Here is a 16,653-nt window from a genome sequence, read left to right on the forward strand (position 1 = left end):
GATAGATAGATAGATGGATAGATACAATAGATAGATGGATAGATACAATAGATAGATCTCTTTTATTATAGCTATGTTTTAATTATCATACTCCCATAGGCCTATAGTAGTAGAGAGTGGTCACAGTGGGGTGTCTATTGACATCAAGACACAGTTTGAATGAGTTTAGTCAATAGAAGAATCCATGAATGATTAATATTTAGACTTTTATATTTATATGTGGAATGCTATGTGGTCTCTTTACCAAGCTGATAACTTTTCCACACTCTTCATTCCTGATTATCCTTTTTTTTTTTAACAATTGACGTTTATTCATGGAAAGCAGAACATATAAACATCAATGAACTACAAAAAAGCTTTGTATGTTATAAAATCATGTAGTACACGGTAACAAATATTAACCTCTAGAAAAGCACAATAGTACAATCAGATCAGTGGTCTACATGAAGCATTCACAGATTGAAACATTTACAAGTTGCAGGTATAAACAATTCTCTTTATTATATGGTTCCTCTGTGAATTGTTTCTGCACCCAATTTAGAGCTTCCATACTTTCATCTAGCAGAAATGTGGGGTGTTCTTTAGTTCTTGCCACAAACGTTTCTGTCTTTGGTAATGATTCTGCAGAACATTGGAAATTGTTAGTTTCTCTAAAGACTGCAGAATTTTATCAGTTGGATTGTGCTGCTCCTTTAACCACCATCCACTTTCTCTCGTTGGGAAGAGATTGGCAGGAGCACCGTCAACATTTACTATAAGTTGAAGGTGAGTGATATCGGACTTCATTTAGAGCGCTGTTAAAAGTTGTACATTGCGTAATCCGCTTAGGCCTCCTAAGCCCAGGAAAAGCCCTTTAGGAATGTCAGACTTACAGTGCACAATGTGCGTTCAAGTTGTTACTTGCAAAAGTCAGACTCGGACACGACGGTGTTCTATAATACACACACCAGGTCATCTGAGGAGTCAGGACAAAGCTCATATCACCAATACCGATTTAATCCCAAAAACTGCTGAGGTGGAATGGTGGGTCTTCAGAGGGGTCACTGGAAAATGCAGGACTAATATCACAAAACCAAAGACTTAAAGCCTACCTCTAGCCAAAATCTCCAGTTAGTCTTAACTATAACAGTATTTCTAGGAATCTTCCAGGACAGCAACATGAGAGACTATTGGTTCTTCGCTCTACAGGAAACGCAAGTGGAGCAAGTGAAAACCCCGGGCACTCCGCTCTGGAAGATTCCTAGATGGACCATTACCAGTAGGACTAACTGGGGACTTCCAGAACAGGAATGTGGGAGCTGAAAGAATGAGTAAAAAAGATTACCCCAGGGTGGGACCACAGCCTGTAGAACTTTTTTGATGAATGCCAGGTCTTGTTAGGAGAGGAACTCACAGCTTTCTGAGTTCTTTAAAACATTGTGACCATCTTGGGTAGATACATAGGGTTTGGCTTAAGTGTAAACCTTTCTGGGAAAATCATCAAACTGGGATCCTTAAGGGATAAGGCTTGTAGATACCCAGCTCTCAGAACTTGTCTTGTTGCAAAAGGATCTCCACTCTATAGGGTTTGATGAAGGATTCCTGACTAGGCCAGAAACAATTGAGTACTGTCCGTGATACTTTTTTTATTTGCACTAACATACAATTTTCAGGACAAGCTTTCGGGGTATGTTCCCTTCTTCAAGGTTCAAGCAGTACTACTTCACAAAGTTTTAGCAGAATGTTAAAAGAAACAATCTCTGAGGGGGAGAAAAAAATGTGTTTCTTTTAACAGAAAGAAGGTAGTTCTATAAAACATTGTGACCACCTTGGATAGAAATATGGGATTTCACTTGAATATAGCCCTATATGGGAAAATCATCAAATAGTGTTCCTTAAGGCATAAGGCTTGTAGATCCCCAACTCTTGCAACTCGTCTCCTCCACTCTTTAGTGTTTGATGAAGGAATCCTGACTAGACCAAAAAGCAACTTTGCAGATTCGTTCTACTAACCCTGCCACTCTTGCTTCCCACAATGTTGCCAAAGATCTGTTAGAATGCACTTTTAATGAAGGAAGTACTTGTTATCCTTCTGGATGTACAAAGATAGAGCATGATTTATTCATCTGAAAACTGTGCTTTTAGAAGCCTGTAAGCCTCTTAAGGGCCCACTAAACAAGATAGGAAGATGACTGGACCTTCTGAAGTCTCTTATAAAACGTTGGTATCTAAGGGTGCGTGTGGACATGTAAATAAACCTCTCTTTCCTGAGGTTGTTGCAGAAAGAAAGTACTACAGAATCCTGCGTTTTATAAAATATTATTACCACCTTGGGCAGATTCATAGATTCTGGCTTGAGTACAACCCTATCTGGGAAAATTATCAGATTGGGTTCTTTGAGGGAAAAGCCTTGTAGATCCCCAACTCTCGCAACTCTTGTTATGAAAGGAACTCCACGTCATAGTATTTTCCAAAGGTATCCTGACTAGACCACATAGCCACTTTGCAGATTTCTTTTTCTGCCGCTTCCACATTTTTTGCCCCCGATATTGCCAAGGATCTGGTAGAATGCGCTTTTAGTTAAGGTGGTACTTGCAATCGTTTATATGCTAAAAATATAGTTTGCTTTATCAATCTTGCAATTGTGCTTCTTAAAGCTTGTAAGCCCCTTCTTAGGGTCATTAAACAACATAAGGTGGCTCCATCTTCTAAAAACTCTAATGATATCTAGGTATCTAAGGAGGCATCTTTGGACAACTAAACAATAGATGCTCTCTTCCCTAGGGTTTCTTGGGTTGTCGTAGAAAGACAGTTCTTGCTTTACTGTAACCCTATCTGGGAAAATCATCAGCTGGAGTTCCTTGATGGAAAAGTATTGTAGATCTTCAACTCTCCTGGCCATCGTAATGACTAGAAGAAAAACCATCTTAAAGTCATACATTTTAACAAGCAATCCAGTATAGTATAAGGGCAGGTTGGTGAATCCGTTCAGCTCTTTGACAAATTTTATGGAGGAACAATCTTTTGCTGAATTGGTATTGAACTTTCTCTGATTGAGGTAAGTCTCTTTGCAACCAGATCTTCCACAAGTTTAATGTCTGGAAGATTTAATTTCTAGAAATGATGAAAATGCTTGTATCTGGTCCAAGACTTTTCTTTTTGCTTCAAGGAGAAAAAACATTCCACACTTTTGTATAATTTTTTTAAGCAACAATCTTATTTTTAGAAGAGTTTTAATTGCCCACTCTGAGCAACCTTTTGTCTTTTAGCATTAGCTGTTCCAGATCCAGGTCTTTAACTAAAGGAATTCCAGTCTGGAATGTGCTACTGTTCCTTAAAAATGAAGATCTGACATGACTTGCATAATTCAGGAAGACTGGATCGACATCCATGGTAGGTCTGTAAGTTCTCTAGGGCCACCAACAGAACATTTTGTACTCTTGACAGCCTAAGAGAACATAATGTTCTCTCTTGGACCACCAAGGAGCAATCCAATATCTGCACTTGGACAGTTTCTACAGCACCCAAAATATAAGCGTTATAAATCCCAATTTTGGGAGAGGAGATCTTTTCTTCCCTTGTTCTACTTGCATTTCCTGTAGAAGGGGGAACTAATCATTCCTCATATTGCTGTTCTCAAAGATGATTTTTATTTTAGATGGAGTGGGGAAGGGTTAGAACTTTTTTCAGGTTTTCACTGCTGTCTACAGGATTGTATGATAGAAGAGTCTAGAAAAATTGAAATTTGGACTTTATGCAGTCTGTTTTTGGCACTTTCTTCACTGCACGCTCAGTCCCTACTTGCCCAAACAGCCTACCTGTAGGCCACTATTCCTGGGAGAGTTGTCTAGCTAGATTTTTTGCCTCTACAAATTGGGCCCTTTGAACCCCTAAAATGCATTGTATTTTATAGAATAAAAGTGACTTCTGGACTTTATATGTTCTGTTTTGGGCACTTTCCATCCAGTCCAAAAAAACCTACATTTGGCCACCAACCCTGGGAGAGCTGCCTAGGGAGGTTAATTTGCTCTATGTTGCTTAAAGTGGAGCTCCAGTCTCCTGTGAAAAAAAAAAAGTCAGCTGCTATGAAAACTGTAGCTGCTGACTTTTAAAAAAACAGCCACTTACCTGTCCCTTGATCCATCGGTATGCTCACCCCAACCAGGTTCACAGGCTGTCCTTTGTCCCCAGCACTTTAACTGTGGGCACCCGGCTGTGACAGCATGCAGCTTCACAACCGTGTGCCAACTGCACATTTCCTCCCACTGACACCAAAGATGGGGCATTAGTCTATTCCCACTGACGTCAGGACCTTTTCTACTTCCAACAGCCACATTCTGGCCCCCCTAAAGTCTGAAGGACAAAAAATTGGCCCTTTGTTTAGAAAGTTTGGAGACCCCTGGCCTAGGAGGACGGGGCAGAATTGGGAGCAGGTACCTGTCAAAATCGGGTACCCGCTCTCCCCCTCCCCAAAGGTGCCAATTCTTAAAGGGGAGCATAGGACCCCTTTTTGGGTGAAGCTCCAAGACAGTGTTTTCCAAGCTATTTTCAGTCACAACAACCTGTAAAAGTATGCAAAATATAGAGGCACCCCAGTAATTGTTACTTCTCAATGGGAAACTTGAACCTGGGATGATGCAAACAATTCCCTTGATGACATTTAACATCACATCAGAAGCCCCCTTCACATGAGGTTCCCTCATCACATCAGAGGTCCCCCTATCACATCAGAGGTTTTTCTATCACATCAGAGGTCCCCCCATCACATCAGAGGTCCCCCCATCACATCAGGGGTCCCCCCCCCATCACATCAGGGGTCTCCCCATCACATCAGAAGTTCCCTCATTACATCAGAGGTTCCACCATCACGTCAGAGGTTTCCATCACATCAGACGTACCCATTACATCAGAGGTCTCCCCATCACATCAAAGGTTCCCTCATCACAACAGAGGATCCTCCATCACATCAGAGGTTCCAATCAAATCAGAGATCCCCCATTACATCTGAGTTTTCCCCATTACATCAGCATTTCCCTCATCACATCAGAGATCCCAATTCACATCAGAGGTTCCCCCTTTACATCAAAGGTCCCCCATCACATCAGATGTCCCCTCATATCAGATTCCTCCCATTACATCAGAGGTCCCCATTCACATCAGAGGTCCCCCTTCACATCAAAGGTTCCCCCATTGCATTGGAGGTCGCACATTACATAAGAGGTCCCCCTTCACATCAGAGGTTTCTGCATCACATCAAAACCCCCCTTTTACGTCAAAGGTTCCTCTACACATCAGAGGTCCCCATTCCCATCAAAGGTTCCCCCATTGCATTGGAGGTCCCACATTACATAAGAGGTCCCCCGTCACATCAGAGGTTTCCGCATCACATCAAAACCCCCCTTTTACGTCAAAGGTTCCTCTACACATCAGAGTCCCTCCATCACGTCAAAGTCCCCCTATACATCAGGGGGCCCACAGTCATCAGAATCCGAGATCCCCCATCACATCAGAATCTCCACCTTGATCAGTCCTCCCATCCATCTCTGATCCAGGGCAAACTGGAACCCAAAGAGCACCCAGATGAGAGACACTGTTTCTCTGGGTCATGGTTCAAACCATTGTCATTTTGCTGTTGGTGGGTCATGGTTCACCCAGCAGAAGATTGCACTCTATCACTAGTATCTACTGTGTCATGTGTTTTCAGATAGGTGGAGCTGGGAACTTTTGGACCTGCATGCTCACAAGTATGGGAACAGGGGGGTTCCCAGGATCTCAGGCTACCATAAGAACATGTTGCTTTCAGGATGGTAATGACTGGCAGCACACAAGTGTGCTATGCTACCTCTTTCTAAATAAAAAGGCAAACTGTCCTTTTTTTTCTTGGCTTGCACCCTTAAATGGTTAACTAGTGTGCAATAGGTCTGCTAATTTTTGGCTGACTCTCCCGCTAGCAGAAGTGTGAAAATCCGCTTGCCTTTCTGCATGCCAAGCAAGCAAAGCTTGGAAAAAAAGAAGAGGAAGAGGGGTGGGGGGGGTCATAGCTTCTCAAGGTGGTTGCCTGGGGGAAGAAGAAGGCACTGAACGTGGCAGGGGTGTTAGCTTGACCCCGTGCCACCGAGCTAAAAGCCTTTTGCTGGATAATAAAGAGGTTCTGCTGTGTCCCAATGAGATTTCCTTCCAGCCAGGAACCTCGGAGCAGATTACACAATTCAGCTGCCTTCGTAGATAGCCGCCCTTTGTTCCGTGTGCGCCGGAGACACTTTGACAAATTCACATTGTGGCTGTGTATCGAGCTGGCCTTTCCCGTGTAAGTCATTTGCATGGGCGATGTTCAAGCAACAGAATGTGCCCGCGGCGGGGGCGCCCCATCCGACTTGAGTTTGCAGGCCATTTCCGCTCGGTGTACCTCTTGAGCATCGGCCCCGTTGAGCTACACGGCCGAAAGGTGCAGGGAAATTCAGAATTCTTTATTATTCCCAAATGGGAAAATGCTCAATACATTTTTGTTCAGGCATGAACCAGGGTCACCATCTACCTCTTAGACTGAAATGCCAGCTCAAAGATAACACAATCATGTCAGTCCTAGTGTCTGTGCGTTTCTTGGCTGTGTTCACAAATCTATGACACAGATCGGCCCTTGCTTTAACTTCTCACCTTGTGACTTGCTGCAAAGTTTTAATGTACAGTCTAATTACTGAAGGAGGGGAGACTGAGGAAATGCTTTCCTCACGCTTGCAGCAGACTCATGACAGCTACTCAGCCTAGACAAATCACTGGAAAGAAACTCAAGGATGGCTCTTTATTGATGAAAGATGGAGCTTTCTGAAATATGATACTGACATGTCTGAAGTATATTAACTGCAAATTTGTAAAGCTACTGACAGGTCTGCTTTCTGGCCATGTAACCACAAGAAAGGTGGGCCACACATATATGCATCCAACCTGAGGTTGTGTGCTGTGCAGGGGCGGACTGACCATTTGGAAACTCGGGCACTGCCCGAGGGCCCGGGGTCAGTAGGGGGCCCCATGCGATGCCCCTGGTACCTTTTTCATAGGCTTTTTTGAGTTTGGGCAAGGACACAGGGGCCCCATGATCCCTTATTGCCCAGGGCCCCATGAGTTGTCAGTCCGCCCCTGCACCTGTGTAAACTTAGCCTCAGGGATGTGGTGAGTGCCATATATTCCTGGTGGTGGTCTCACTTCTCATGTTGTCTGGAGCATTTAGTAAGATTGGGAAAGTGCCACTGCTGGAGGCAGTAATGTGAAATTTGGGCTGTATACCATCCTTGCAATCTGCTATGTCACTCACTAGCAGGGGCGGACTGACAACTCATGGGGCCCTCGGGCAATAGGGGATCATGGGGCCCCTGTGTCCTTGCCCAAACTCAAAAAAGCCTATGAAAAAGGTACCAGGGGCATCTCATGGGACCCCCTACTGAACCCGGGCCCTCGGGCAGTGCCCAAGTTTCCAAGTGGTCAGTCCGCCCCTGGTGCTGAGTGTGCGCTCAGTTCGTCCATTGTCTGGGTACAAGTGCAATTTAAGACAGTGCATGTGACGCCATCCAAATTGGCTTTTGTTGTGACAGTACAGCTGTGTCAAATTTTTCGTGTATTATCTGTGACTAACTGGGGGATCGGGATATATGTGAAGTTCTTGATGTTTCCTGTAAACTGCTGAAACTCATAACTATATGTTTGTGTCTCCCTGCTGCAGGTAACATTATAGGCTCCGGTATCTTCATCTCCCCAAAGGGTGTCCTGGAACACAGCGGGTCTGTGGGCTTGGCATTAATCATCTGGGTCCTCGGGGGCGGGGTCTCTGCTCTGGGCTCCATGTGCTATGCTGAACTTGGAGTCACAATTCCTAAATCAGGAGGTGATTATTCATATGTCACTGAGATTTTTGGTGGGTTAACAGGGTAAGTAATAGAGATTTGGTATCTGTTGTTCTGAACTTGCATTGCCTTCCTCTAGGGTTGGGTCTGTTTTGACAATTTTATGGATGCAAGAATGTGCATTAGCCTATGGGCTGTGGATACAGACATTCAGTGCCTACATTGCTCCAAACTCCATGCATGCAGTATGAACGGTCCTGCTCTGCTTAGATCATTACACCCTTTCAAGCCCACCAGTTGCAGGAACATCTAAAACTATTAAACAAAGGAATGTCCTTTTCGCCTATGAGTTCAAGCTATTCAAAGATGTGAATTTCTTCCTGAGGAAGGTGTTTCTCAGAATGATACATGAAAAAACAGATGATTGGTCTGTGTCTACACTAGAGTCATCCATTGAAGACAAGGAAACCCTTGAGATACTAATTTCCCTATGAATGCCGGGTCAGGGAGACTGGATATAGTGAATGCAGGGTCTGGGGAGACCAGATCTAGTGAATGCAGGGTCTGGGGAGACCAGATCTAGTGAATGCAGGGTCTGGGGAGACCAGATCTAGTGAATGCAGGGTTCGGGGAGAGCAGATATAGTGAATGCAGGGTCCGGGGAGAGCAGATATAGTGAATGCAGTGTCCGGGGAGAGCAGATATAGTGAATGCAGGGTCCGGGGAGAGCAGATATAGTGAATGCAGGGTCCGGGGAGAGCAGATATAGTGAATGTAGGGTCCGGGGAGAGCGGATATAGTGAATGCAGGGTCCGGGGAGACCAGATCTAGTGAATGCAGGGTCCGGGGAGACCAGATCTAGTGAATGCAGGGTCCGGGGAGACCGGATATAGTGAATGCAGGGTCCGGGGAGAGCGGATATAGTGAATGCAGGGTCCGGGGCAGGGGTGGACTGACCATTTGGAAACTCGGGCACTGCCTGAGGGTCCGGGGTCAGTAGGGGGCCCCATGAGATGCCCCTGGTTCCTTTTTCATAGGCTTTTTTGAGTTTGGGCAAGGACACAGGGGCCCCATGATCCCCTATTGCCCGGGGGCCCCATGAGTTGTCAGTCCGCTCCTGGTCCGGGGTTTAGTAACACTTTAACTCTAAATTATGGCCCTAGAATTATTACTTGTTTATCATCCCCTAAATGAGCAGGCAACCTCTGCAACAGGAAGGCAGGCCCATTACAAGGGTGAATTATTTTTTCCCTGGAGTTTAGCTTTAAGGACACGCCTCTGAGGTAAAGGTAACACAACTGGTTGAACTATGCTAGACCAATCATAAGTCCTGGCCCCTCCCACCTATAGCACACATACCCCTGCGAATCTTACTTACTGTGAATGTTGTATATAATAAACCACAATGTTCTACCTGCCAGCCTGATTCTCTTCTGCCAATTCTTGCAGGTTCCTGCTTCTATGGAGTGCCGTTCTCATTATGTACCCCACCAGCCTGGCGGTCATTGCACTGACATTCTCCAACTACGTCCTCCAGCCTGTGTTCCCGGACTGTATACCACCATATGATGCCACCAGGACCCTCTCATTGGTCTGTCTGTGTAAGTTTCCCAGGTACATAGCTATGAGTTGGGGACAGAAAAGAGTGAGTTGCATTCTAACTGCTGATAGACCATTGAAGAGATTGTAAGGTTTGAGGTCCGGTCACACCATTTCACGGCAGTGATGCACACATGTTCAATGTGGGGTGGTGTTGGTGCATTTTTAATGGCTACCAGAGCAAGTTACATGTGACCGCCAGATTCCTGCGGCAAAAATCAGAAGGTTCTTGCCTCTGGAATGACCAGGTCAAGCAATCGGCAGCTTCTGCTCAGCCATGATCTGCGCCTAGGCGTGACACCTGTCCCTAACCACAGCTAACCGCTCTATGTGTAGCTACAGTGCTGTGAAAAAGTATTTGCCCCCTTCCTGATTTTTTGTTTTGTTTTTTTGCATAATCGTCACACTTAAATGATTCAGATCAACAAAAAAATTGTTAATATTATACAAGGATAACCCGAGTAAATACAAAATGCAGTTTTTAAATGATGATTTCAATTATTAAGGGTAAAAAAGCTGTCCAAACCTGCCTGGCCCTATGTGATAAAGTAATTGCCCCCTCTGCTTGCTAAATCATGAATGAACTGTGATTAAGCATATTTTATGGAAAGCTGCGTTAAATTTCACTTGCCACACTCAGGCCTGATGACTGCCAGACCTGTTGAATCAAGAAATCACTTAAATAGAAGCTGTCTGTCAAAGTGAAGCAATCTAAAAGATCTCAAAAAGCAACACATCATTCCGCAATCTAAAGAAATTCATGAACAGATGAGAATCAAAGTAATTGCCATGTATCAGTCTGGAAAGGGTTACAAAGCCATTTCTGAGGCTTTGGGGCTCCAGCAAACCATGATTAGAGCCATTATCCACAAATGGAGAAAACTTGGAATAGTGGTGAACCTTCGCAGAAGTGGCCAGCCTACCAAAATTACTCCGGAAAGGGTTACAAAGCCATTTCTAAGGCTTTGGGGCTCCAGCAAACCATGATTAGAGCCATTATCCACAAATGGAGAAAACTTGGAACAGTGGTGAACCTTCCCAGGAGTGGCTGGCCTGCCAAAATTACTCCAAGAGCACAACGACGACTCATCCAGGAGGTCATAAAAGAACCCAGAACAACATCTAAAGAACTGCAGGCCTCACTTAAGGTCAATGTTCATGATTCAACAATAAGAAAGAGACTGGGCAAAAATGTCCTCCATGGGAGAGTTCTAAGGTGAAAGCCATTGCTGACCAAAAAGAACACAAAGGCTCAAGCCACATTTGACAAAAAAACTCTTGATTATCCCCAAGACTTTTGTGCAAATATTTTGTGGACTGATGAGACAAAAGTTGGACTTTTTGAAAAGTGTGCATTTCCTTACATCTGGTGTAAAACTAACACAGCATTTTGTAAAAAGAACATCATACCAACCATGGTGGTGGTAGGGTGATGGTCTGGGTCTACTATGAAGCTTCAGGACCTGGATGACTTGCCATAAGTGATGGAGCCATGAATTCTGTGCTGTACCAGAAAGTCCTGAAGGAGAATGTCCAGCCATCAGTATGTGACATTTGGGTTACGCAGCAGGACAATAATCTGAAACACACCAGCAAGTCCACCTCAAAATTAAGGTGTTGGTGTGGCCTAGTCAAAGTCCAGACTTAAATCCTATTGAGATGATGTGGCATGACCTTTAACCAGCCCCTTCATGCTCGAAAACCATCCAATGTTGGCTGAATTAAAGAAATTCTGCAAAGAAGAGTGGACCAACATTCCAACATTACAAAAAAGTAATCAAAAGTTCCATTGCTCAATCAAATGATCACATACTGAAAATTGCGAGCTTAGAGATAGGGCCCATTTAAACCTACACTGCATGCGTTGTGGTACCATACATGGCATTGTATTACAAAACATTGGCCACATCCTATTTTTGAAACTTCAAGGTGTATTGGCATCACATTCATTTCAATATGCTGCCTTAATGCAATGCATGTTCACATGGGATATGAGGCATGTCAGGCCCAGATCTAGGGGTGCTGGGGTGGGCTGTTCCCCCCAAGATCTCTGAGAGTGCATCCACTAATCTGAGACTTGATGGGGACAATTGATGTAAGGGGGACTCTGATAGGGCATTTGATGTGAATGGGCTCTCTGATGGGGGCAGTTGATGTAATGAGACTCTCTGATGGGGGCAGTTGATGTAAGGAGGCTCTCTGATGGGGGCAGTTGATGAAAGGAGGCTCTCTGATGGGGGCAGTTAATATAATGAGACTCTCTGATGGGAGCAGTTGATGTAATGAGACTCTCTGCTGGGGGCAGTTGATGTAATTTGACTCTCTGATGGGGGCAGTTGATTTAAGGAGGCTCTCTGATGGGGGCAGTTGATGTAAGGAGGCACTCTGATGGGGGCAGTTGATGTAATGAGACTCTCTGATGAGGGCAGTTGATGTAAGGAGGCACTCTGATGGGGGCAGTTGATGTAATGAGACTCTCTGATGGGGGCAGTTGATGTAAGGAGGCACTCTGATGGGGGCAGTTGATGTAAGGAGGCTATCTGATGGGGGCAGTTGATGTAAGGAGGCTCTCTGATGGGGGCAGTTGATGTAAGGAGGCTCTCTGATGGGGGCAGTTGATGTAATGAAACTCTCTGCTGGGGGCAGTTGATGTAATTAGACTCTCTGATGGGGGCAGTTGATGTAAGGAGGCTCTCTGATGGGGGCAGTTGATGTAAGGAGGTTCTCTGATGGGGGCAGTTGATGTAAGGAGGCTCTCTGATGGGGGCAGTTGATGTAAGTTGGACTCTGATTGGGGCAGTTGATGTAAGGAGGCTCTCTGATGGGGGCAGTTGATGTAAGGAGGCTCTCTGATGGGGGCAGTTGATGTAAGTTGGACTCTGATTGGGGCAGTTGATGTAAGGAGACTCTCTGATGGGGCAGTTGACGTAAGGAGGCTCTTTGATGGGGGCAGTTGATGTACTGTAAGTTGGACTCTGACGGGGGCAGTTGATATAAGTAGGCTCTCTCTTGGAGAGAGTTGATGCAAGGGGACATTCTGATGGGAGCAGTTGATGTAAAAGGATGCACTGTTGCGTACACCTGATGTAAGGGGGAACTCTGATGAGGACTCCTGATGTAAGGGGAACTCTAATGAGGACTCCTGATGTAAGGGGGAACTCTGATGAGGACTCTTGATATAAGGAGGGATATAGGGGGGCACAGGTCCTGTTTAATCTTCCTAGTCTAATGACAGCCTAACACATATTATCGTTCCCTGGTCGCTCCTGCACCGCCTCTGCACTACCTGTCAGATGTTACTTCTTCGTATTACAGAAGCACGCTTAGTGAACAGGTAATACTGGTTCCCTGCATCTTTGTCACACTATTGACAATATGCCCCCTGACTTTTTTTTATTGCACCCCAAGATCCAGGCCTAATGCGCATTAACACCCCCCAAAAATGTAAATGAGTCCTGAAGGTTTTTGTAATACTAATAATGGGGACTCAGTTAATGCAGATTGGGTAGCTTTGCTTTTGAGGATGAGGGAGGGAACTCAAGAGATGCCCTGATATTACATACATACAGTATATACATATATAAATACCCCAATAAATATCACGTTATGTGGAATCCGGTGTGGTCTTTTCTCAGAAATGTATTCTCATGAGTCCTGAGGATGGCTTGTGCCATAGTGCTTGCTGTGTTGAGACCCTTGACCTTTGCCATGCACCACCCAGAAGGTGTCCCCCTCACCTGAACAGTCTCTTTTTACTTGCAGTGCTGCTGACCTGGGTGAACAGCTCCAGTGTCCGGTGGGCCACCAGGATTCAGGACATCTTCACAGCTGGGAAGCTCTTGGCCTTGGGCCTCATCATAGTTGTCGGCTTCATGCAAATATTTAAAGGTGCCGATTATTTATTTGTTGTTTCATAATTAATAATAGCAATAGAACATCAGCTTTCATGAAATGATAACATGCTAAACATATTTAACAACGTCACAAAATTCCAACTTAAGAAACTTCTGATGGAAGCTGCCATTCTTCTCCTAGGCAGTTTGAAGCTGGGCTTGTTGCCGATCTGGGGTTTAGCGAACCCACTTTTCCTCCAGAGGGCACTGAGCAAGGTTTCAATGCTTGAACACATGTAAAGAACCTGATAGGATTTTTTTATGTGGCAGCATATGTTCCAATGTTGCGTCCCATTGGAGGAATTTGTGTGCCAGCTACAGCATCCAATTATAAAGGCCATAGGCTCCTAGGTACTGTACATTGCCCATGGGTTCTACAATCATGAACATGAACTCTTAGTTCGTTTAATAAAATAATACCAGGTGATCCTACCATAAAGGTTATTGTTCAGGCATTTCCTGTTATGAGGTGACAACGCTCTGTCCAATTGTGCTCTTGCGTTGTCACCCTGTCACACAGCCTTCCAATGGAGACAACAAGTGGCCATCTCAACTCATTATACAAGCATGGTCCAGGGTTGTCACCTGTAGGAAACCCCTGAGAAATGCCATGCAGACATAAAGTGCCTGCATAGAGGCTGCAGAAAAATCAGCAGAACTGAGATGTATGAAGAATTTACAAAAAAAGAAAAGTTGAAAACAATATTATATTTACAGATATGGCAATGGTTTATGGTGCACCCAGCAAACCTAATGTCACCCACATAGGGTTTAGCTTTACTTTATCTCCTCAGTTTCCACCTACTGAAATATCTATTTTGGTTGGACTGATCCTTTAAATACATAAATAAAAGCTACTACAAAAATATTCGTCATGCATTTTTGAGGCTGATATATAGTTTGCTTTTTTGACAGGTAACTATGAAGAGTTAAAACCAAGCAACGCATTCAATTTTTGGATGACCCCCACGGTGGGGCAGTTGGCGCTGGCCTTCTTGCAAGGCTCATTTGCATTCAGCGGCTGGAACTTTCTGAATTATGTCACAGAAGAGCTAGTCGATCCCAGAAGGTACTTGTAGCCATATCCTCGTTGTGTAATCATCTGTTCTAGTGGGAGGAGATGCAGAGTGGACCTTCTTGAAGTGCCGCCTTCCACCTATTGAATTCGGATGTCTCCAGTGTAGCGTACTGATAATACTACATCATACAAAGACATTGTAGACAACCGAGCTCTTCCAACCTTGGGGTAACAGTTTGAGGAAGACCCTTTTCTGTCCCACCATTACATAGCACCAAACCAGCTCCATGAAGACATGGTTTGACCAGTTTGGTGTGGAAAAACTTGAGTGTCCTGTACAGAGCCCTGGCCTCAACCCTACTGAACTGCAATTGTAATCCGGGTTTTCAAGATCAAACTTAAGTACCAGATCCAGTGAATGGGCACACATTTCCACAGAAACCCCCAAAATCTTACGGAAAGTCTTCCCAGAAGAGTAGAGGTTGTTGTAGCGGTCTCCCATGGGGAGAACTTCATATTAATTGCCATGGGGGAAACGCCATGTTAATGTCCATAGAAAAAAACTGCATATTAATGGTCATGGGGGAACCCAATATTAATAGCCATGGGGTCGATTCCATATCAATGGCCATGGGGGGATCTCCATATTAATGGTCATGGGGGGGGGACTCCAAATTAATGGCCTTGGTTGGAACTCCATATTAATGTCCATGGGGGGAACTCCAAATAATTACCCATGGGGGGAGCTCCAAATTAATGGCCATACTCCATACTAATGGTCATGGGGAAAACCTTATATTAATGGCCATGGGGGAACTCCAAATAATTACCCATGGGGGGAGCTCCAAATTAATGGCCATACTCCATTCTAATGGTCATGGGGGAAAACTTTATATTAATGGCCATGGGGAACTCCAAATAATTGGCCAGGGGGCTGGGGGGGGGGGGACTCCATATTAAGGGCCATGGGGGCAGCTTCAAATTAATGACAATGGAGGGAAATTCAATATCAATGGTCATGGGGGAAGACTCTATAGTAATGGCCAGGGGAGCGAGGGGACTCCTTTGTGGAGTGGAGGTTGTTGTAGTGGTCTCCCATGGGGAGAACTTCATATTAATTGCCATGGGGGAAACTCCATATTAATCTCCATGGGGGTAACCCTATATTAATAGCCATGGGGTCAACTCCATATTAATGGCCATGGGAGAGCGGGTCTCCATATTAATGTCAATTGGGAGGGGGTGGGGGACACGACTCCATATTAAAAGCTATTGGGTGAACTCCATATTATTAGCCATGAAAGAAAACTCCATATTAATGGTCATTGGGGGAACCTAATATTTATATCCATGGGGTCAACTCCATATTAATAGTGATGGGGGAAACTCCATATCAGTGGCCATGGGTGAAGACTATATTAATGGCCATGGGAGAGGGGGTCTTCATATTAATACCCATGGGAGGGGGACACACTACTCCATAATAAAAGCCATTGGGGGGAACTCCATATTATTAGCCAAAGAAGAAAAAGCCACATTAATGGTCATGGGGGAAACCCAATATTTATAGCCATGGGGTCAACTCCATATTAATGGTCATGGGGGAAACCCAATATTTATAGCTATGGAGTCAACTCCATATTAATGGCTATGGGGAAGGGGGTCTCCATATTAATGCCAATTGGGAAGGGGGGGACACTAGCTCATATTAGCCATGGGGTCAACTCCATATTAATGGTCTGGTGGGAACTCCATATTAATGGCCATGAGGGAAAACTTTATATTAGTGGCCATGGGGGAAAAATTCTGTGTCATCGGCCATAGGAGAAAACTCCATATTAATTGCCAGGGGTCCTGGGATTAGATTGTGAGCTCTGATGACTCTCTCAGCACTATACACATTGTTTGTGTCTTCCAGGAATCTACCTCGTGCCATATTTATCTCCATCCCCCTGGTCACCTTCGTCTACACGTTCACCAACATCGCATATTTCACCGCTATGACACCGGAGGAGCTCATGTCATCCAATGCCGTCGCTGTTGTAAGTAACCCCTCCCCCCCAGCCCTCGTCTACCCTCCTCCAGTCAGGATCCAGCCACATTGGGCCTCAGTGATCAAGGGTCCGTAGCTAGAACTCTCTGTGCTGCCCTTAACATCCAATCACATTTTCCTTTCAATCTCCATGGCAGCATGGGAGGACATGGGAATGATCAGCTGATTTGTGCCCACGGGGAGATGGGAAGAGTGGGGCGTGCAGGGACGGGGCGTGCAGGGACGGGGCGTGCAGGGACGGGGCGTGCAGGGACGGGGCGTGCAGGGACGGGCCAA

General features: G+C 45.0%; 1 protein-coding gene across 1 annotated transcript in view; it reads left to right on the forward strand.

Annotated features, from left to right (window-relative positions):
* The window catches only part of SLC7A10 (solute carrier family 7 member 10), a 72,937-nt gene that overhangs the window by 37,590 nt on the left and 18,694 nt on the right, over positions 1–16,653 (forward strand). The window contains exons 2-6 of the mRNA XM_089667820.1: positions 7,694–7,898; positions 9,264–9,415; positions 13,176–13,301; positions 14,222–14,375; positions 16,243–16,366. Of these exons, the coding sequence (XP_089523946.1) occupies positions 7,694–7,898; positions 9,264–9,415; positions 13,176–13,301; positions 14,222–14,375; positions 16,243–16,366 (761 nt within the window). The remainder of the gene's footprint in view (positions 1–7,693; positions 7,899–9,263; positions 9,416–13,175; positions 13,302–14,221; positions 14,376–16,242; positions 16,367–16,653) is intronic.

This window comes from Staurois parvus, unplaced genomic scaffold, assembly GCF_062004578.1.
Source record: "Staurois parvus isolate SC_StPar_1 unplaced genomic scaffold, SC_StPar_1.0 ptg003601l, whole genome shotgun sequence".
Classification (NCBI taxonomy): domain Eukaryota; kingdom Metazoa; phylum Chordata; class Amphibia; order Anura; family Ranidae; genus Staurois; species Staurois parvus.